Source organism: Eumetopias jubatus, unplaced genomic scaffold (assembly GCF_037043125.1).
Source record: "Eumetopias jubatus isolate StellerSeaLion01/CBP00866 unplaced genomic scaffold, mEumJub1_p1.0 scaffold_13, whole genome shotgun sequence".
NCBI lineage: Eukaryota > Metazoa > Chordata > Mammalia > Carnivora > Otariidae > Eumetopias > Eumetopias jubatus.
In genome coordinates, this window is record NW_028274819.1 from 6,726,843 (window position 1) to 6,750,163 (window position 23,321).

At 45.7% G+C, this 23,321-nt stretch overlaps 1 protein-coding gene across 1 annotated transcript; it reads left to right on the forward strand.

Moving 5' to 3' along the window:
* Nucleotides 1–90: 90 nt before the first annotated feature.
* LOC148162588 (uncharacterized) lies at nt 91–1,828 on the forward strand. The gene has a single exon (XM_088018037.1). It carries the CDS (start codon nt 91–93, stop codon nt 1,270–1,272), a length of 1,182 nt encoding a protein of 393 aa, XP_087874163.1. The 3' UTR covers nt 1,273–1,828.
* The last annotated feature ends 21,493 nt before the right edge of the window (nt 1,829–23,321 follow it).

Sequence of the window (23,321 nt, forward strand, 5' to 3'; positions counted from 1 at the left end):
GGGAGGAGGGGTGGGATGGTGGACCAGGGATAAGGGTTAGGGTCAGCGTCTGTGGAGAAAGGAGTTCCGTTAGAATTTTCGCTCTGGGGCATGAGGGATCTGCGGGGTAAGGCGCACAGAGCCGTGAGGAGACGCCGTAAGGCCCGCGGCCAGGGCGCCCGAGGCCAGGCCCGGGTCCACGGGTGGTCGCACCTGGACCCGGGAAGCAGAGGGGCACAGATGCTGCGAGAAAAATTGTGGGTGCCCTGGAACGGGCTCATTGTGATCGGGAAGAGAATGGATCTCCTGGGTAGAAATACACAAAAGCCTAGGATGTGCGACCCAAAGCTTGACTCTGAGTACTGGGGACGAGAAGATGTGGAAAAAATGGTCTTGAAAGCGAAGTCAGGCCAAAGTCAGGAAAGGATGGATGTGAAGCTACTGCACAGTGTAGCAAATGCATTACGGGCTTCAGCAGGTTTGGGGAAAAACAGCCCAAAGGAGATGGGGGGAAAGCAAGAAATTAGAGGCAAAATAGGCGCTGAATCCGAGAGTGCACGGACTACAGCAGGGTCTAGGAAGGGGTCTGGCTTTAAAGAGAGGTTGAAATTTACTGGAGTGGGGACTGGAGGAGAGGACTTGAGATCCAGACCACATACACTAGGGCAGAATGAGGAGGAGCTGAGGTCGAGTGGAGAGGAGCTGAGGTCGAGTGGAGAGCAGCTGAGGTCGAGTGGAGGGGAGCTGAGGTCGAGTGGAGAGCAGCTGAGGTTGAGTGGAGAGCAGCTGAGTGGAGAGAAGCTGAGATCAAGTGGAGAGAAGCTGAGATCAAGAGGAGAAAAACTGAGGTCAAGTAGAGAAAAGCTGAGGTCAAGTGGAGAGAAGCTGACATCAAGTGGTGAGAAGCTGAGTCTGAGTGAAGAGAACCTGAGGTCAAGTGGAGAGAAAGAGGGATCCAGGGGAGAGAAGCCGGAAAGTAGTGGAGAGGATTTGAGATCCACCGGAGATAAACTGCAGTCAAGTGCAGAGAAGCTAGAGGGTTCAGGAATGGAGAGCATAACTGAAGAGACAACTGAGAGAATGGTAGAAGTTACTGGTGATGAAAAATGGATTAAAGTTCCTGGTGCTGAGATGGAAAATCGTTTTGAAAAGGCGGAAGGAAGTGACGAAGAGCTGGAAGGGACTGAGGAAGCAATGGGAGTTGAGGATGTCTTGGGTGGAGTGAATGATGTTGCTGATGAATCTGTTTCTATGGAAGAGAAAGAGGTTATAGATGAAGGTAATGGTGAATGAGGCAGATGAAGGACTGAAGCTAATGAAGGAAAGAGAGTCAGATAGAGGGTGTTGCCAGTCAAGGAGGAGAAATTAGAGCCAAGCAGAGCATTACTGACCCTGAAGAGGTAAGTATGAGAGAGGTAAGGAGAGCATGGGGATGAAGAATTTGTAAGGATGAAGGTGGAGGCTAGGGCCAAAGGACATGAAGAAGAATGAGAAGGAGGGAAATGGGAACATTTTGAGGAGATAGAAAGGATCTGATAATGTCTTGCTATGTCGAGGAAAGGTGGAGATTTTTTTCTTGGAGAAGAGCTGTGACTGAAGGGCTTGTTGGGAAATGTTCGAGAAACGGATTTGGGAGGAGCTAGAGGATTTTGTTTAATGTGTGGTTGGTTTATAAGATAGAGAAGAATGCATAGTGAGAAAAATGGGGAATTACAGCAGGATAAAGGGTGGATAATGAAGGTTGTGAAGGAAGATGCAAGCTGGAGCGAGGAAAGAAAACTGAGAGGATCCTGAAGAGGAATGAGGGGCTCAAAAATGACACAAGCAAGAGAAAAGAAAGAAGTGAAGAAAAAAAGTAAGAAGTCAAATCCCATCATAATGATTATGTTTGTTGGGTTTTGGGGTTTTAAAGTTATTTCCTTTACTCTCTCTGTACGCCCCTCTCCCATGTAAGCTAATTTTACAATCGAATGGGACAGGCCTCTCGCGGGGCCCTATACATCTGGACCAAGCCCATCCTCATGGATCTATCCTCTACCTAGCCTCCAAATGTAGCTGGAATAATGCTGGGCTCGCTTCACCATGATCACCATTTCCGTGGGTTTCCCTCACCTCCACACATCAAATTTGAGTTGCTCAGACTTGATATGAAGATACCTCAACTGTTTGTGTTATTACCGTTTCCATCTTTGACTTGGTTATTCATCTAATCACGCGGACTTTTCCCCTTATGTCAGTCTCCTTTGGGGCTTTCTCCTATGACTTCCATATGCCATCCATCATCTACTCTCATCCCAGGGAAGAGAGAAGACTCCCTGAGTGCCTACTGTCAAGACATCAGCGTCAAAACTTAGGCTCTTAGATCCTGTTTGTCTCTTCGATAAGGATATAAGAGGTAGAAAAAAAAACAGCCATGGATGGTTTGGATGAAAGAAATATTTCACCCTTTTCCCTCCATATGCCTTTTTTTGGGAGGGGAGAGAGAGTGGCAGTAGAGGGGCAGAGAGAGAGGGAGAGAATCTTCAGCAGGCTTCACATCCAGTGTGGAGCCCATTGTAGTGCTTGATCTCACGACCCTGAGATCATGACTTGAGCTGAAACCAAGAGTCAGACACTCAACCAACCAAGCCACCCAGGTGCCCCTCCCCCATGTACTTTTTAAAGTCTATAATATTGGGGCGCCTGGGTGGCTCAGTCAGTTAAGTGTCTGCCTTCAGCTCGGGTTATGATCCCAGGCTTCTGGGATGGAGCCCCACATCGGGCTCTCTACTCAGTGGGGAGCCTGCTTCTTCCTCTCCCTCTGTACCTCTCCCCGTTTGTGCTCTCTCTCTGTCAAATAAATAAATGAAATCTTTAAAAAAAAGCCTGTAATATTTCTGAGGAGTAGAAACTTCATCATATCATAAATATCATGACACAAATTTATTATAGGCTCATGTTTTTTAGTTGTTTTATACATACCCTTTGCTGATTTTCCCCAAAGCCTCCAAAAGATCTGTAAACCCCATGCCATATTTTTTGTTCATGTAGTCAGACCTAATGATAATTCACCAATTTCATTTTTTTCCCTGGCAATTTCCTTCTTTGAGTCCTTTATCCTCTGAGTCTGATGTAGAGTGGCTGTGTTCTAGGCTTGCCCCATTGCTGCTCTCCTGGGCTTCTTAACACTTCTTTCTGTTTCTCTGTGTTGGATCTCCTACTGCCTGGATCTTAGATCTTCTCCCTCTTTCTTGTTTTACAGCCTCATTTTGGCCAACCACATCATCTAATAGCTTCCAGAGAAAGAGACCATGGGAGGTAAACTTTGTGACAGCTTATCTGCCTGAAAATATTGATTCTTCTCTCATATTTGATGGATTTATTGCAAGTCAAAGAGGATAAATTAGAGCTAAGCATAACATTATTGACTTTGAAGGGGTAAATATGAGAGAGGAAGGGAGAGCATCTGAGTCTGCGAGGAGGGAATGGGGATGAAGAGCTACGAGGCTCGAGGTTGGAAATATTTTTCCCTTAGAATTGTAAAGGCAGGGGCGCCGGGGTGGCTCAGTCGGTTAAGCGTCAGCCTTTGGCTCAGGTCATGATCCCAGGGTCCTGGAATCGAGCCCCGCTTTGGGCTCCCTGCTCAGCAGGGAGCCTGCTTCTCCCTCTCTCTCTGCCTACTTGTGCTCTCTCTGTCAAATAAATAAAATCTTTAAAAAAAATTGTAAAGGCATTGCCCCACTCTTTTCTAACTTCTGAGTGTTGCTGTTTATAATTGCAGTTTTGTTCTTAAATTTTTTTTTTTATTCTGTGGATATGACCTATATAAATTACTTGTTTTCTACCACTCTAATGGCTCACCCTGCCCTCTCCTTCTGTTTTCTTTCTTTTTTTTAAAGATTTTATTTATTTTATTTAAGATTTTCTTAAGATTTTATTTATCCATTCATGAGAGACAGAGAGAGAGGCAGAGGGAGAAGCAGGCTCCCTGTGGAGCAGGGAGCCCAATGCGGGACTCGGTCCCAGGACCCTGGGATCATGACCTGAGCCGAAGGCAGACGCTTAACTGACTGAGCCACCCAGGCGTCCCTCTCCTTCTGTTTTCTATGGTTCTACTACAGGACATTGGAGCCTGAGTTAGAGCTCTTATCTTTTTTCTACTTTTGTCCTTTTTTTATTCTACTCTCTGGACAATTTCATTAATTTTATCTTGTTATCCTTTCTATTGAGTTTCTTTTTTTAAAATTTCAACTCTTGTTCATTGATTGCTTCTTTTTTTTATATATATATAGCACTTCTCTTTTTTGTTTTGTGTACATGTTCTCTTAGATCTCCAAGGAAGAATTTTTCTGTTTTTAGGTGTTCTGCTTTTCATATTATTTCCTCCAAATTCTCCTCCCCCTTTGCTGGTGTGTGTGTGTGTGTGTGTGTGTGTGTGTGTTGGAGGTTTTCCTAAAATGTTTGATCTTACTCTGTGTGCACAGATGGGGCTTGTTAATTGATGGTCTTCATTCTTTATTGTTTTATATTGTATTTATCCTTTTATTTTCATCTTGATCGGGTTTGGAGATAAACACATGTATGTGTTCAATCTGCCCTGTTTGACAAAAAGTCTTCTCCATTACATTTTGATTGTTTTTAATTGAATTCTTAAGTGTAACCCTGATTTTCATCTTGAAGGTAACTTGTTATTGCCTTCATGAATTTTCCTGTGTGAAAGTGACTAGCACAATGAACAAATAAACCTCAGTGCACAGCAAACTCTACATCAGTTACTATAAACATGCTGTGAGTGCTCTCATCTTTGAAAAAGCACAAAATTTCTCTTGACTCCACACTCCCCTCTAGCTACTGCCCCATTTTTCTTGCTCCCTGTGGTAGGCACAAAAGTGGCCCCCCAAAGATATACTCACTTCCTAGTCCCGGGAACCTCTACATATTACATCATATGGCAGAAGAGTGAATATTACCTTACATGGCAAAAGATGTGATTAAATTAAAGATCTTGAGAGGAAGAGCTTATTCTGGATAATCTGGGTGAGCCCTAAATGCTATCACAAGCATCCTTACAGGAGAGAGACAAAGGAGATCAGATATCCAGAAGAGGAGGAGGCCATTTAACCCCAGAGGCAGACTGCAATGATTTGGCCACAAGTCAAGCAGTGTCAGGAGCCACCAGAGGTTGAAAGGGCAAATAATGGATTCTTCCCTAGAGCCTCTGTAGGAACTGTGCACAGCCTTTGCCAATACCTTGATTTTGGATTTTTGGCCTCCAGAACTTTATTCTCCAAAGAGAATAAATTTCTGTTTTTTAAGCCATGCAGTTTGTGGTAATTTGTTACAACAGCTCTAGGAAACTAATACATTCCCTTTACAGCAGAATTGCTCCCAAAAGTAGTCTATGCTTACTTTTTCTGATCTTCTCCATTCCTTTTTATCCAACTTCTTATATTAGACATTTAAAAATATACAGAAAAATTGAAAGTTTAGAGCAATTAACAACTAAATATTCTTTACCTAGATTCAGCAGCTGATAACAGTTTGCCCTATTTGCTTTGTTTGTATGTACTTCAGCACATATCTCCTAAGAATGAAGACATTCTCCTCCATATCCACTACCTAAGTAAATTAAAATCATTTTAATTTAATAAATTAAAAATTAAGAATAATTTCGTAGGGGCACCTGGGTGGCTCAGTCAGTTAAGCATCTGCCTTTGACTCAGGTCATGATCCCAGGGTCCTGGGATCGAGCCCCACATCGGACTCCCTGCTCAGCGGGGAGCCTGCTTCTCCCTCTCCCGCTCCCCCTGCTTGTGCTCTCTCTTTCTCTCTGTCAAATAAATAAATAAAATCTTGTAAAAAAGGAAAATTCCCTAATATCATTTAATATTCAATATATATTACAAATTCCTTCCATGTCCCCAGAAGATCTTTTATAACCTTTTCCTTGGCCCAGCATCTCATCAGGGCTAATATGTTGAATGTGCTTAATTCTTTTTAATCTACATTAATCTCCTCTAATTTTGTTTTTTTCTTTGTTTGTTTTTAAAGATTTTATTTATTTATTTGACAGAGAGAGAGACAGCGAGAGCAGGAACACAAGCAGGGGGAGTGGGAGAGGGAGAAGCAGGCTTCCCGTCGAGCAGGGAGCCCGATGCGGGGCTCGATCCCAGGACCCTGGGATCATGACCTGACACTTAACAACTGAGCCACCCAGGCGCCCTCTAATTTTGTTTTTAACAAGCTTGATTTTTTTTAAAGAATTCAAGCCTATTTGCTTATAGATGTCCAGTATTTTTTATTTATCTGATTGTGTCTAGATGGTGTCATTTAGTTCATTCTTCTAACCACTGTAGTTTTTATGTACTGGAAGTTGGAGCTATATAGGTCCTGGCTTCTTTCTCTGTAGGACTTATCACCTTCTGACTCCAAGTTTCCCTTCTGTCATTGTTTATTATCTTTTGCCTCTAGAATGGAAGTTCCATGAGGGAATCAATGTGTGCCTGTTGGGTTACCTATTCTAGTCTGCTGAGTAACCAACACATAGTAGGCACTCAGCATGTATTTGTGGTATGAATTAAAGTCACATTCAGTGATTTTACCTGTGTCAATACTATGTAACATCTAATGAGAAATTGCTGTAATAATTTACCCTGTTCCTTAGAATATCTCACCTTTTTTAAAGGCTCAAATGCCTGAAAATGTCTTTATTCCATACTTGAGGTTTGTCTAGGTATAGAATTTTCCCTCAGAAGTTTGAAGGCATGCCCCTTTGTTTTCTCCCTTCATGCATGGCCATTGAGAGTCCACCTCCATTTTTATGCTTGAGTCATTGCACTCGACCAGGTGATCTGTGTATGTAGTCTGCCTTCTTCTCCCTCTCTCTGTTATTTTTGCTTATTTATTGGTCCAAAGTTTATAGATCGCTCTCTCTTCCATGCTGTAGGAACTCTGATCCCACAGTTGGACAATAAAGTAGAGATACTGGGTGTGGGCAGAGTTGTAAAGATAAGCTACAGAAGGCTCAAACCTGGTAGTAGGATCTTTTTGGCAAGTGATGATAGCTAACAATTACTGAATTCTTAGAATAATCTGAATACTTTCATAGGTACCATGCTAAGCACTTTTTACATGCTCTCTATCATTTAATCCTTCTAACAACTCTCTGAGACAGGAACTATTACTCTGTCAGCTCTGCTAGCTAGAAACTGCCAGGGCCATGCCCTGAGCCCAGGCAGCCTAATCCCAGAGCTGTACTGGAAACCACTTTGATGAACTGCCCCCTCTGTTTGTATTAGAAAAGCCCCGCTACTCAGTTCCCAGCCTGCCAAAGCCAGGCCTGTAATCCTGCCCAGGGGGTGGGGAATGAGGCTGGGTAACAACCCTTCCATTTATTCAGTGAAGCTTGTTGAATGAGTGCTTCAGTGGCAAGTTTTTATGAACATAAATGCCAAAAAGCAATGATGTTTGTTTTCTTTCCCAGATCTCTGCCTTCCCAAGATCATCTACTCTTAGCCTCCTCTGGTGAATCTCAGAGCACTGAGAAATTGTTGCCTCTTTGATAGGCGGCTTACATAGGCATGAGATCAAGACAGCTGTGTGGGTCTCTCAGATGGCACTGCACAGCATATAAATCATGAACCAAATAACCAGACTTGTTCTTGGCTGGATTACATGTTCTCCTGAGATACCAGAATCATTCCACCGAGGCCATGGAAAGAAATAGTGAAGATCAAGACACCATGACAAACGGCAGCCACCTTGTAAGTACAGATATTTTCAATCATCTGGGTAGCTAGAACTTTGTATATGTAATATCCTTTTTTACTAAAATTAACCAAAGTGAACACGTTTGAGGGAATTGAGGACTCCTGAGTGATTTTATGTATCTCCAGTATACATCTTTCTTTGGACATTCCCAAAGATCCCTGTTTCTTGCAACAGGCTGTGTTAAAAAACGAAATTATTGTTTGGCTTTTGTCAAATGCCCCCTTCGCTAGTCCCATTAATTCATTCAGCAAACACCAAACACTTACTGTGTGCCAGTTGGGAATGCAACAAATGTGTAGGACCAGGTTCCTGCCCTTGGCCTCCTATCTCGTGTTGAGACAGACATCTCTACAGGTAGATGTCCGTGCATCGTGAGGGTAGGAGGGTGCTATGTACTAAGTGTGGTGGAACCGCAGAAAAGGGAGGGCCTGGCCATGAGGCTGGTTAGGGGGGCAATCAGAGGAGGCTTCCTCATGTTGTTGACCACTTGGGGCTGGACTAGTGAGAAGAATGGTGAGAAGGGGTCAGCACTGGATGAGGAGAGGGCAAACAAACATTCACAGCGGAAAGAAGAAGATTGCTGACCATGACAAGGGACTGCAGAGCTCACTCAGGAGAGGGCAAGAACAGTAGTTTGGGACAGCTGGAGCAGAGGGAGTATTATAGAGACTGGCAGAATGTGAGCTTGGGAGAGCCTGGGGATAGCCTTGAACGCAGGAATAAGGAAGTTAGCCTTTGCTCTCTAGGTGACAAGGAGAATGACACCACGAAATCTTCGCTTTACATAGTTTACCAAGCTGAGAGGTGGAATCAAGTGGGTGCAGCATGAGGGTGGGTCAGAGTGAGGTGCTGAGTAGGTGCTCAGTAAAGCAGGAGATGGGATCATTAGATCATTATAACGAACAGTTCAAGATAAAGATGTCAAAGCTATGAACTAAGGCAGAGAAAGTGGGGGCAAAAACCAGAGGATAGATTGTAGAAGGTTTCAGAAGTCCGAGTGAACAGGATTGCTAATTAATTGTGAATAGATGGAGGCGCCAAGCTTACAGATAACAATAGCTGACATGTATCATCCAGGCTTATTCTGTAGTTAGGCACTTTGCATGCAGTATCTTTTTAAATCATAATAGCCCTATGAAAGGGGTTGTATTCCGCTTTTTATAGGAGAGGAAGTTGGAGCCTGGAGTGGTCAATCAAAGTGACAAGGCAGGTATATAGTGTGGTAGTAGTTAAGATTTGAACCCAAGGGAATCAGCACCCTTAGCTACTACCCAGTAGCGTCAGCAGCTGACTGGATTTTGGTACCAAGTGATTGGGAAGTGAAGTGACCACCTCAGGAAGCAGTTAATGAGTGACAGATGAGGGCCTGGAACCCACTGGAACCAGTTCTTGTCCCCCCACCACCCCGAGTTCACAAACAGGCTGCTGGGTACCACATCAGGTCATAGCCATGTTGTGTTTGGTTTATAGAATATTTTTTAAAAAGTTTTTAGAACTAACTGCTAACATTAAAAAAATCTAGAGATTCACATTAAAACCTGCTGGATTATCTTGAAAAGTGACAAGATCTGGCCATACTGGGCCCATATAACAGCAACCTTTGCTGCGTCTTTTGTGTTTCCTTCAGCTGGGGCCTGTGCCCCCCAGTTGGCCAGAGCCCACCAGCCTGGGATCCATGGCCACCTCTGCAGGTACCTGAGTTTGCATCTCTCTGCCACAAGCTGGTCCAGTTTTATGCTAGGCTGTGTTTTGTGCATTTAATCCTGTGTCGAGCCCAGGCTTCCACTGATGGTTAAATACTCTTTTCGAACTTTAGGGAATATAAGATAAAAACAGCAACATGTTTTGTATTGTTTGTTTTTTCCCTTCATACTGTGGGAACTGAGAAAAAATAACTACTGCTCACACTTGAGTGCCCACAAGAGGAGGGTGACATACAGGTCATGCAGGGCGAAGGTGAATGGTCATAGTGCCTGAAGCCAGCACCAGGTAAAAAGAAATATCAATCATACCATGGGAAATGGCAGACATACTGGTAGCTTTACAAATCATGCTGTGACTTTTTTCTGTTTAGTTTGTTCAGTAATTAATTATTTGCTTGAATTTTGAAACTGTGTACTTTAGATGTATTATAAGGAAGATTTTGGGGAAAATATGCATGCACGTATGCATGCACGTATACATGCCTGTGAGATGTGGGTGGGCCATAGCTTACATTCCATCGCTTGGAATTCTCTGCAATTTCAAAATGTTATTTTTTAAGTTTGATGATTTATCACAGATTTGAAAACATGTTTCTGTACACTTAAGTTAACATGCAAGTCACAGGATGGCAAACAGGTTTTTTTTCTGTATTAAATATTTTGTGACGTCTAAGATGTAATAGTCCCAGTGGCAGTGGTCAGGTTGGACAAATGACAGGTTTTATGCTTGTGTGTTTGTCTGCAGTTTGTAAACTACACTTAGAGACACAGATTCAAACAGGTGCAAGAAATAAAGCTGACATCGGAGCTTCAGGAGTTTTGACTCCTAATCTGTGCTCTTTGTGGGACACCGGAAAAATCGTCCTCATGCCCGGCTGCCCGATTCAGGAACTGGGGGAAAGCAGCTGCTGATGAGCTGCATGAATTTCTCAGAAGCCTCCAGGCACCATTCTCGGGTGGCCAGTGGGTCTCAGAGGTTCACTGTCCATCTCTAAAGGGTCATCTGTACTATCAGACCACAATGACCCAACTCTCAATAGGCCAGCCCTGCAGGCTTTTCCCTGGGAGCTAGACATCCACATACAAGGCTCCTATTGCAGATCAACTCAGTCTCTGGAGCCATTTGTACACGGTTAATGCTGGACTCATGACGCCACACTGCTGCTCCTTGGACTTTGACCCCTGCCCAGCACATTCTCCTTCCTCCTTCCCCTTCCCCTCAGAGACTCCCCGCCCCTGACATACACACCCAGGGTGGGACCCCAGCATGTGTTTTAGCCAGTTCTTCAGTTCTTGTCCGTACCACTCAGAAACCATGGTTTCTTATTGATATCATATAGACAAGTGCCTGATACTAGGTACTTAGCCCCGTGCTGACCACCGGGGATACAACAGACAAGTTCCCTTGCTCCTGGGGACAAGACCAGCATGCAGGGATTCATTCGCGAACCAGGTGGCACTTTGTTTCAGTACTAAAACAAGTGGTATTTTGTCTCAGTCGCATTATAATTTCATTTTTGTAGTGTGGCCTAAAAAACCTAGGCTCCCCCCACAAATCAGCCAAATGCATGGTAAAATTTGACTTATTCATTCATTTAACAAATATTTAGTAAGCACCTATTATTAGCCAGATGTCAGGACTATAACAGAGGACAAAACTGTCAAATACCCCTATTCTCTTGGACCTTACGCTATCACAGAAGGAGACTGAAAAATTGTATCAATATGTAATCTGAGCTGAGAATTTTGAAGAAAAACCAAGCAGGGTGAGGGAGAGAGAATGACCCAAGGCAGGGGTAGGGGGCCTGCTCTTTGAGGTAGGGTGGCTAGGAAGGCCTTTCTGATGAGGTGACTCTAAGCAGGGCCCAGCAGGAGATGAGGGAGAAGCAGCAGTTTGGAGGAAGTCCTTCCCGGGGCGGTGGGGGGGACACAGGGGCAGATCCTCCAAGTGGCCAGTGGCCTGGCCTGTTTGAGAAAGAAGTCACCAGCTGAACTCCTGGACTCCATTTCCTTGTCTGGAGGTCTGCGGGCTTGTTGGGAGGAACGGATGAAATCATTTATAGAAATATTTATGTCCACCATCAAGCACTGTGTAAAAGTTGTCCTCTTTGTGTTGACTTTGTCAAATTTTTGTAGCGTGCCTAAACCATCAGGATTATAATTATTATATTACAACTCTGCCCTTTCCTTTTTTTTATTACTGTGGTGAAATTCACATAACATACAATTATCCATTTTAAAGTGTCTACTCCAGTGGCCATCTAGTGCATTCACACTCTTATGCAACTACCACCTCAGTCTAGTTTCCGACTTTTTCATTATCCTACTCCTAAGTTTTTCATATTAGTTTATGTCACCAGTCTCGAAAAAAGATCTGCCCCCCCCATGTCTGACTTTGTCCTGTTTCTGACTGGCCTTCACCAGTTCCTATGACTCATCCATGTGTTTATTCAACAGATATCGAGTATCTACTATGCAGTAGGTACTATGCTAGGTAGGTACTGAGGTCACAACAGTGACAAAGGACACACAGGTTCTTGCATTTAGGGGACTAATAATCTAGTGGGGATTTAGACACTGAATATATAATTACCAGAAAATTAATTTAAATTAGATCAATGCTTGGGACGCCTGGGTGGCTCAGTGGGTTAAACATCTGCCTTCAGGGGCACCTGGGTGGCTCAGGTGTTAAGCATCTGCCTTCGGCTCAGGTCATGATCCCAGGGTCCTGGGATCGAGCCCCGCATCAGGCTCTCTGCTCTGCGGGAAGCCTGCTTCTCCCTCTCCACTCCCCCTACTTGTGTTCCCTCTCTCACTATGTCTTCTCTGTCCCATAAATAAAATCTTAAAAAAAAATAAAAATAAAAAAATAAACATCTGCCTTCAGCTCAGGTCATGATCCCAGGTTCCTGTGATCAAGTCCTGCATCGGGCTCCTTGTTCAGTGGGGAGCCTGCTTCTCCCTCTGCCTGTTGCGCCCCCTGTTTGTGCTCTCTCTCTCTCCGACAAATAAATAAATACATCTTTAAAAAAAAGAAAAATAGGGGCCCCTGGGTGGCTCAGTCGGTTAAGCGTCTGCCTTTGGCTCAGGTCACGATCCCAGGGTCCTGGGATCGAGTCCCACGTTGGGCTCCTTGCTCAGCAGGGAGCCTGTTACTCCCTCTGCCTGCAGCTCCCCCTGCTTGTGCTCTGTCTCTCTCTTTGACAAATAAATAAATAAAATCTTTAAAAAAAAAAAGAAAAATAAATTAGATCAATGCTTACATAAAAAAATGCTTTGAAAAGTGTGTTTAAAACATTTGTGGAATTATTTTTTAATTTTTAAAAAGATTTTATTTATAATTTGAGAGAGAGAGTGTGTGAGAGGAAGCAGGGGGACAAGCAGACTCCGCACTGAGCTTGGAGCCCAATGTGGGGCTTGATCTCAGGACCCTGAGATCATGACCTGAAATCAAGAGTCGGACGCTTAACTGACTGAGCCCACCCAGGCTCCCCAGTATTTGTGGAATTATTAAAGCTACCAGCAATGAGATACCACTAGCTAGTAAAGCTTAGGCTAACACGACTGTATTGTTTTTATAATTGTGTCAGAGACACTGGAAAGAAAGATCACCTCAGGGAAGTGACCTGGATTATGTTAGGGCAGAGAGTGGGAAGGCAGGCTAAAGTAAAAGCAGTTGTACTTCATTCATTTCCTCCTGATAGCAATCTGTTGAGGTCTGCCCGGACAGCTAGTGTTAGCACTGCGCCCATTTTATAGATGTGGAAACGGAGACCTAGAACGCTGTGCCTTGCCTCATGCCACCTGGTGGGGATTTTATTTCGCTTTAGCCCTGGTAAAGCTGAGAAGCATTTTGCCCTATAGGGGTCAGTGATGCACCTGGTTGGAAGAAGACCTGCAGGGCTGGTCGGCCTCCACCCAGCCTACTTGGTGTGTTCCAGCCTTCCAGGAGAGGGCACTGCTAGGCTGGCCTGGGAGTCTCCTCGCCCGACCTCCTGGGTCCCGGCCTCCTGCAGCCCCGCCCCCCCTCCCCCGGACTCCTGACCCAGCCAGCTCTCAGCACCCTCCGGCCTTTCTTGCACACTGATGCGTGCATCTGTGTTTTCCTGGATGATTGTTTCTTAATCACGCTGTGGAATAACAAATCATGGCTGGGAACCCAAGTTACCTCAAGTGATGAGCCTAGTGATCACCAAAACCTAGGTACAGCCCCCGGGGAAGAGAGCCACAGAAACTGCTAGCGTGGTCCTCGCAGCCACGTGGTCCGGCGGTGGCCCGGCGGGGCCAACACTGCACGTCTGTCATGTCGGCGCGCTCGCCGGGTTTCTTTAGGCAAGGTGACCTGGCAGCATTCCCACCCCACCCACAGCTAGTTTCGCTTTCCCAATGTTGTTAAAAAGTGCCTCCTAACTGAAGTAGGGTGGTTGAACAGGTTCCAACATTTTACTTAATTTTTTAACATGGCCATTTGAGCTGGCTTCCTTCAAGTGGGTCCCTTTCGCGGCTCCTCAGCGAGATGCCCACAACTGTCCTCTTTGGCATTTGTCCAGAGTCCAGGTTCTGGTAGCTTTGTGGCTGTGGTTTAATTTTAACCATAAAACCTTCTTTCAGAATAATTACTTTTTAATCTGGAAAGAGCCAGTTTGATAGCGAGCAGTAACACCTCCTGCCCCGGGATTGAGTAGACCCAGTTATGTTCATTTACTGCTGATCCCTCTCTTTTTAAAAGGGGAGACTGTCTGCCTTCAGCTCGGGTCACGATCCTGGGGTCCTGGGATCGAGCCCCGCATCGGGCTCCCTGCTCGGAGGGAAGCCTGCTTCTCCCTCTGCCACTCCCCCTGCTTGTGTTCCCTCTCTCGCTGGGTCTCTGTCAAGTAAATAAATAAAATCTTTTTTTAAAAAAGGGGGGTGGGGAGACCGATTTGGTGGGAAGAAAGGAAAATGAACATTGTGGATAGGGCAGTTTGAAGGACTGTTTGAATGTCTGCCTTAATCAACGGTATAAACGCCGGGTGTCCAAGGAGAGTGGGCTGGGGGGAGCACCGAGGGACAGGATGACTTGGAGACACCTGAGCGGGCCCTCGGCGGAACGCAGCGGAGAATGGCTTCTCGGAGCTGTCCTGCGGGCATCCACGTGGCATCAGTTTTCCGGGAAAATCTCAGTTCCGGAGACAGAAGACACACTGGCCCTTTCCCAGGTCATGCCTCAGACGGCTGCCACTTCTTGGTTCTGAAAATATGGTCACCAGAGAGGCCTGTGGGCAGTGACAGGTGTTATCCCCTTAGCAGTGAAGCCGAGCTGGGATCCCCCAAGCTCCCTGCACTGGTGGGGATACTTCCGATTCCTTTTTCGCCTATGATGCAGGTCCGTTGGTAATAATTACTTGTATTTGTAGGACATTAAAGATTTTGATGCAGAAAGGCAGAAACCTGTTATCAACCGTTTTGCAGTTTAGGTGGCAGACTTCTTTTTTGGTAATTAAAAAAAATCAAAGATGAAAGGAATATGGAATATGCGATGGAGGCCAAATCTAGAAAAAAATGATTTATGCCAGTCCCAACTGAGGCAAACACATTTGGGAAGACTTACTCGTTTTATAGAAAGATTCATGCTTGGACTTACTTAAATATGAAGCTCTTCTGGTGCATTTCAGTAGGAGGGAGGACAGAAAACCTGGAGACTAACTATCACAAGCTATTACCAATGGAAGATGAGTCTTAAGTGAAACTAAAGGGTCTGATTACCCAGCAAGTCAGGAAGGGTTGAAGCTTCCCTTTAGAAAAATCTGACCTTGCACAGACTCTTTTAGGGGCATGTGCAGGAAGCCAGGAATAGCCATGCTGGCCTGATCAGACAAAAGCTCCTAAATGCAGAGACTGTGCCTTTCATGGCCCCTCGCTGCTGGAGTTACTGGTTCACAACACTCAGTAAATGTCAGACTGACACATTTATTGGTTAGATTTGATGCACGTCGGGAGAAAGAGCTATCCACTTGTGACCTAATCTGTCATAGCATCAGAACCCGGTGTTTCCCATTTCTCTTGTCCCTGGAGGAGTATTGAAGAAGAGAAAAAAATGCAAGTTTCATGTGCCCAGAGGAAAAAATTCATACAGACATAAATTAAAACAAACAAACAAACAAACAAACAAAAAACGGAAAAGAAAGAAAGCCAAGCTAATCTGGGATTTCAATCACCACTATGAAGGTGTTTCTGTTTCGTCATTCAGTTTCTAGCAGGGCCTCTAGCTCAGACCTGTGCAGCCGTGTCTCAGGAAACTCCTTCCCTGTTCAGGCCCTCTCCCTGCCCCCTGGGCTCAGTTACTCATTTCGACCCAGGCTGCCACATCCCAAGACACCCCTCTTTCCTGAGTCCTCCCCATGTACCTACCAAAGGCAGAGGGGTTGGGTGGGGTGATGCTAGCCTTCCCGAATGGCGCTGTCTCCCACCTAGGAAGGACTTCTACTTGGTGATGCCCTCGAGGAGCCCTGGGAGGTAACCGGTGGGCACTGATTCAGTGGGGAGAGCACAGATGTAGATGGGTAACTGGTGGAACTGGTGGAGCTAAATCAGCCCAGGAAAGGGCGGGTCTGTATCTCCACCTGGTTCGGGGCTGGCAGGGTAGCGTCTGGAACTTTGGCAACATGACTTCTTAGGATGTCATGATGATTTTTCCGAGAGAGTCCCTTGTCTTAAGGTTTTTACTCATTCAACCAGCACACACAGGATTGGGACTTTCCCTTTGTCTCGGCTATATCCTCCGAACCACAGGAAAACCCATGAGGATGATAGGGGCAGAAAAATAAAAACTCACAGAGGAGGCTCTGCATACTGGGGTAGATGTCCGAAGTTGTGGGGGAGGGGCGCCTGGGTGGCTCAGCAATTGTAATTAAGCAATTGCCTTCGGCTCAGGTCATGATCCTGGAGTCCCGGGATCGAGTCCCGCATCTGGCTCCCTGCTCGGCGGGGAGTCTGCTTCTCCCTCTGACCCTCCCTCCTCTCATGTGCTCTCTCTCTCATTCTCTCTCTCTCAAATAAATAAAATCTTAAAAAAAAAGTTGTGGGGGATTTGGGGTTAGCTGTGGACTGAGGAGTCCACCTCGGGGCATGAGAACACTTCTGCGTTATTGGTCGGTGAGAAGTTTCCTCTAAATAATTTTGGAGAGAAAGGAATGGAATCAAGGGCTTAAGTTGGAATATATGAGGTTGACCTAGTTCTAAGGTTGGCTGTCTGTTTAATTAATAGATCGTTCCATGGTGTGGGATAGCAAGGTCACGCGCGGCCCCGGATATTAGCAATGCTGTCCTGGGGCTTTGGAAAAAGTGGTGACAAAGTATTCAGCTTCAGGCTTATTTTTATCTAAGTCCCTGGGCTGGCATTGATCAGAAATAGAGTAAAATATTGAAGTGGCATCCCAGATATTGGTTATAAAAACAAACTGGCTGGAAAGGGTGAGCATCTTAGGTCCAGCCAGGGTAGCCATGCTCCAGACCAGTGACATCACCCACGTGTGCCTTGTGGGAGCACCTGCGGTTGTTTTGGATTTGTAGTCCTATGTGGGCCAACAGTGCTGACAGGGTTATTCCTGTGTTAGACCTACCCTGTCAGCAAAACACTGTTTATGTGATTCGTTTGCCACATTGTGGCACATTATGCACAATCGAAGTTCAATTAAATTAAGGTTTAGAAATACTGTAGGTAGAAAAGGCTAGAAAGCACTATAGCAAACAAAGATTACTGAAATTAAAACGCTTTGAATTGGAACATTAGAGAAGCTTGTGAATTTGTAGGAGTTAACCAGGATGGGTACCATCTCTCACAAGAAGCATCTAAGTTCCTAAAGGATCTCCGCACTGTTTAAGAGGTATTTCGGGTAGCCGGGGGCAGACCAAGGAGGGACAGCAGGAGATCAAACCTCACAAAGCTTTGAATGCCAGGAGTTATCTCCCTCCACAAAACCCTGGGGACTGAATCATTTGGGTCAGTTGCCTGTGTGGGTAGATGGTGAAACTGTGAGGAAGAAGTCCTTGGAGCGGAGTCTGGAGGAAATGTTCAGGGATGAGCACCCTATAGCAGCCTCTTTGATGTCAAGGGTGAAGTAGTTGAACTCCAGACCTCACTACAAGATATGAAGAGTCACTCTGAATTTATAAGCTCATTAAACTTGTATTTTGGACGGTCTACACGTCCGGCTTTAGAGAAAACACATAGCATGCTCCAGCCACACCTTCTCAAACCACTTAGCTGACAGTTTTTGTTCTAATTACTCTAGTGAGCGTCTCTGTTATTTACAAAGTTTGAGGAAGGCAGGCCGGGGGGTGTATTTGTGTTTTGGTACGCTTTTTAGCATAGAGGTTATCAAATTCAGCCATCTTTTGTAGTCAGTCTGAACTGTCAGATTACCAGAGACTGCCAGAGTAGAGGACCCCCACCACACACACACACACACACACACACACACACACACACACACACACACACACACACACACACACACAGAGTCAGCTATCTGTTTCACTTGTTAGGGCCATAGGGCCAGGGTCCATGTTTTTAAGTTTGTATGTACTTCTTTTTGTCATTAATTTTTTTTATTGGGGTTCATGGGGTTTGATCCCACAACCCCGAGATCATGATCTGAGCTGAAACCAAGAGTCGGATGCTCTGACTGAGCCACCTAGACACCCGTTCACTTTGTTTTGATGAAATGAGAAGGCTTCTGCCCTTTTCCTTCCTTCTTTCTTTCCTCGGATATTAGTAGGATCAATGAGATAAAGGTCATAAACTACTTTGAATTACTTCCAGAAGACTACAGCCTGACTTGCTACTACCCTTGGATCACTTCACGTACCCCCACAGTCTAGGGCTTCCATCTGCTATCCTGGGGATGCCGCCCTAGAGAAAGCAGGAGGGGCTGGGACCCAGCACCACAGGGTACTATTGGTGGGAGCTGCTCATTCCTGACCTTGGCATCAACACTCTTACCTCCAGAAATAGGATACATGGTAGTTCAGCCGCGATGTCTCCTCATCACAGGGCCTTCAGTCACTTCTGGTGCAACTTGCCAGGCTAGATATTTCTAGCCCCTGTTCCAGGAACTATTAAAAGGTAGACTCAAGGTGGGATGATCTGGGTGGAACCTAGGAACCCAGGATGCACTCTCACAAGGTGTTTTCAAAGACGAGGCAGCAGGCAAATGGTGACCCCTGCTCCCTGGTGTGTTGAGATGCCAGAACTCTGCTGGGAGGCCACAGTGAAGCCCCACCTTCCCAGAGAACTCTGGCTCAGAACAGCCAGTTAGCCCAGGATCAGGGAACAGCAAAGTAACTGTAAACACTGTAAGCTAGATACTGTTGTGCTTCTTAGGCCAGTAATGCTGCAAGCTGCTGCGGATAGGCGTGCAGCCAGGGCCTGGGCAGGCAGCCCTTTCCAGACTGGCTCTTCTTGGGTAGTGGCTCTTCACTAGGGACTCTCAAGCCTCTCCTTCACCCTGAACCACTTTCCTTCATGGGTGGTAAAGGAGTTAGATTTCTTATAAGAAGAATATTAGATCTGTGTGCCCCAGAGGAGGAGGAACCACAGTGATCCTAAGGGTTATCCCTCCATGGGAGAGCCTCAAGGACAAAGGAATCTTCTAGAGACAATGTGTGTGTGGGGGGGGGTGGTTGCAGAAGGAGACTCTGGAGTGAGCCCAGAGTCCCGTGGGAGCTCCTTAAAACTTCACTGAGCCTGGCAGTGGGGAAAGGGAAATAGCAGAGGCTAAGAGAGATTGAGAAGGTGGAACAGTGGCCAGGGAACATGCAAGAGGAGAAATTTAATTATGCTAATTAACTAGACTAACTAAAAGGGAATATGACATTTATTTGGTTGCCAAAAGGTGTCCTTAGCAGAAAAAAAATGTGTCCTACACTGGGGATTGACAAAGGTTTGGTAGCCAAGGTCTTGAAAAGGAGAGAAACAGCAAGTCTTGCAGCTATCAATGGGTCATTTCTGTGTTTCTGTCACCAAAATTTGCCAATTTGATGTCAAGTGACTCTTAGTGTTTGTACAAGCGTGTTTGTGCTATTAGATTGTCTTCTGAGCAATTTGGAGTGTTAAGAAAACATTGGCGAAGTCAGCAACCAACAATTCCAGGAGCTTAGGTTCCACCCAAGCCTTCCCAGGGAAGATGAGGCCCTTCCTCCTACCCTTCACCATGTGGCGCTCCTGTCATCCTCTGCCTGGACACTTGCCCTTCCTCAGGAGAGCTGGGCTCCTGCCCGGACATTTGTGCGTGTGCGTGCGTGTGTGCATGCGTGTGCGCATGTGCGTGTGTGTGTGTCTACGTGGGGGAAGGGAGAGGGAGGAGAGAGACTTCTGCCCCTCTGTGGTGATTGCCACCAGTGGAAAGCTTCGAGCTGAAGCAAGGTGAAGCAAGAGTGACACCAAGTGCCAAGAATAGGAGCTTGCTGTGGCATCAGATGGTGTTTTCTCTCCTCAAATTATAGGAGCAGAAACATTTAGGTCCTGTCTGCAGCATTCACCTCAAAGAGAGGGTGACACGAACCTCCAGAGGCTGGCTTGATGTCCATATGGCGCTCTGTTCATTTAGATGAAGGGATTGACTCTCTGGTGATTAGATGCAGAACTGGGGCTTTGAGGGGTGCCCAGGTGGCTCAGTTGGTTGAGTGTTGGACTCTTGGGTTTGGCTCACGTCGTGATCTCAGGGTCTTGAGATCAAGTCCTGGGTCAGGCTACATGTTCAGCAGGGAGTCTGCTTCCCTTCCTCTCCCTCTGCCCCTCCCCCTCCCCTCATGCTCTTTCTCTCTAAAATAAATAAATATATTCTTAAAAAAAAAAGAATTGGGGCTTTGGATAGATTTTTAAAATAAAAGTCAGGGTGAAATGTCTTTGTTGGCTAGAACATGATGCAGAGATCCATGTTGCCTTTTCAACCCCAAACTGATCCTTCAGCTTCTTCTGGAGAATAAGAAGGACCACAGGTGGACCCTCCTTGCTGGTGACAGAGAGCTGTCAGGTTACCAAGGCGGGTGGTGGGTCACCTTTGTATGCAGGGAACAACCCGCTTCACTTGTTAAAACAAAACAAAACAAAACAAAACAAAAAAACACACTGACCCACTTCTCTGTGTTTGTTCTAGCGGCTGCTCCTGACTCAGGATCTCTAGGACCAGAAATCTACCCCGTTAGTCACAGGTGGGGAAGTAGGATGCATATTCTTATGAAATGGCCCTCTGGGAGGGACTGGGCACTTTGAGGGGCAGAGAATTCTGTGGGTGCTTAGAGAGGATCTCCCTGGTTCAGGCTGGACTTGCAGTGAGAGCCCTTTCTCAGACACCTCCCCAGGGGAGGAATATGGCCAGGTTGGTATTTGTCTTATGGCCAGTCCTTATTCTCAGCTTGAAGCCTACTTGGTTTCTTCCTTCTTGGGAAATAAGGAGGAAATAGTTTTGTTTGTCCAGGTGCCACCAGTCCAATGACTGATTCGGGCACACAAGTGTCTTCAGGGCGTAGTATCAGATCTGGTGCCCCCTGACATCTCAATTCCTGATCTGGGTGTGCTGTAAACAACAGGTTGATTCAAAACTGGGAGGCATTGGGAAACCCTTTGGGTAGGAGATTTCGCAATGAGATTTTGATTGGAAAAAATACAGTGGGGTGAGGTTCTAAGGAATAAAAGAGACAGAAAACACTCCCATGCTGGCTCTCGGCTAGATCGGCAGATAAACAGAAGAGCCTAGAAAAGCCTAGAGTGGGGGGGGGGGCAGCCGACAGGAGCACACGGCTGTCCTTGCCTCTTCCCCCCACCGATAAGGAAGCGAAACCACACCTGGGCCAGGCTTTCAGTCTAGGACATGTCAGCACCAGCAAGGTCCAGATAGATCAGAGGCCCCGCAGAAGAGAGAGGGGGCTGGGGGGCTGGGGGGCAGGGGGGCAGGGTTGGCAGCAGGATTAGGAGGAAAACTTAGTTACAGAAAGATCTGAAGAGGCTTGTTGGATAATTGAGGAGGGGACTAGGTGAAGCAAGGAGTAAAGAAGCTCATGAACCCAAAGCTTCAGCGACCCCTGCAGGAGGCGGAGCCTCACATTGCGGACAGGTGGGCTCTAGCTCAGGACACCCCAGCATCGAGTGGCTCCGAGTAGCGGGTGCCTCTGACATGAAGAACGCAGAGGAAGATGCTGCCTGGATCCAGAACCACACAAGGGGGTTGCGAGAAGGAGAAGGAAACCTGAGGAACAAGGAGAGGAAGAGCAATGAAACCAACTCCAAAGAAGAAAAAGAGGCAAACAGAAGGAAAGGCGGGAGGGGCATCCTAGAAGGAGCGAAAAAGAAAGAAAAGGAGAGTGAAGATCATGCTCCTCATCTGAAGGCCTTTGGAGTGGCGTGGTCAAAATGGAGTCTCCAAACATGGTCGGTACCCAGAAAGCTTGTCATCTGGTCAATAAATCCCTTTCATCTAGTGGGATGAAGAAAGTAGTGCTCTTTGAGGGTGTATGCTTGGCACCATACTGCGTAAAAACCGTGCGTGGCCCTGTCAGAACCAGCTAACCAGTTATGAATGAGAGGGGTTTATGATTCATGAGCGTGCCTACTACCTCCACCCAGAAGCCGTGACTTCCCTTGTCTCGTGCAGGGTGCGGACCCATCTAACCAGAACCACCACCCAGCCTCTCCCAGTCTCCTTAGATGACAAGCTGTGGCATCCTTGGTCCACCCAACTCAGCCCCCAAGCATCTTGCCAAAACATCAGTAAACAAGTGTAGGTAAAGGAAGTCACAGACCTACTTCTATGCTTTGGGCCGTTTCTCTTCTTTCCTGGTGCCCAACACATGACTAACTAGGGATTTCTCATCACAGGCTATGTATTCTTTCCTTAGAGGGCAGTCAGAAGGTCTCTAAGCACCTTCCTCTGAGCTCAGAGTAAGTTTACTTTCTTTTGCTTTTTATATTCTATGACCAGGACATCGGTTTGCCTGAGCCACGTGGGAATATTGCATTTCACCTCCAGCGTATCCAACATTCTCAGCAGCCAGCGCGAACTTGACCAGTTTGCACTTGGCCTGCTTTCCTGCTAAGGCTGAGCCAGAGATGAATGTTATTAACGACATCATCTCACATTTGTTTAGGGATTCATACCTCACAAAGCAAATAATTATCTTATTTAATCCTCACAATAATCCTCTGTTACGGTTACTTCCACTTTACAGATATTGAGTTTCAGAAAGATACAGTGTCTTCCTCAGGGTCAACTGGTAGACTAAGATGCACTCATCCTCTGACTGCAAATCCTCTGGGCTTTCTCTACAAGGTCATGGGTCCCCTAGAGATCTCAAAGAGCACAGTTGTGATTCCTGGATCTCTTTTCTGACCCCTAGTTCTGCACCCCAGGTGACCTCCGACATCAGCCTCCTTCGTACGTTTCCTCTGCCAAACACTCTTTCGAAGTCCCCCCGAAAGTTTTCATTGCAAAATCAAAATGGGATAATTGTAGGAAAAGTACAAAATATAGACAAACAAACAAGACAATAAAACCATAATTCCACCATCGAGTCATAACTCAGTACTATAAACGCTGTGTTTAGTCTTCTGTAATTTTTACGATGTACACGTGGACTTACTTGTGATTACCAAAATGTAAAATGGGCCTACCCATAACACTGTTTTGGAATCTGCTCTTTAAACTTACTATATTGCAAACATTTTCCCGTTAGTAAATATTTTTATAACATCATATTTATTGAATACATAGTATTTCATTATAATTCTTAATGGTACTCTAGAGTTAAATATTTAGATTGTTCCTATTTTTTCATTATTATGACCAGTTTTATGATAGAGTTCTATGTCTGATTTTAATTTTCATTTCTTTAATTTTGAATGAAGCTGAATTT

Coding starts and splice junctions, on each gene's coding strand:
- LOC148162588 (XM_088018037.1), top strand. CDS start 91: ATGAGGGATCTGCGGGGTAAGGCGCACAGAGCCGTGAGGAGACGCCGT.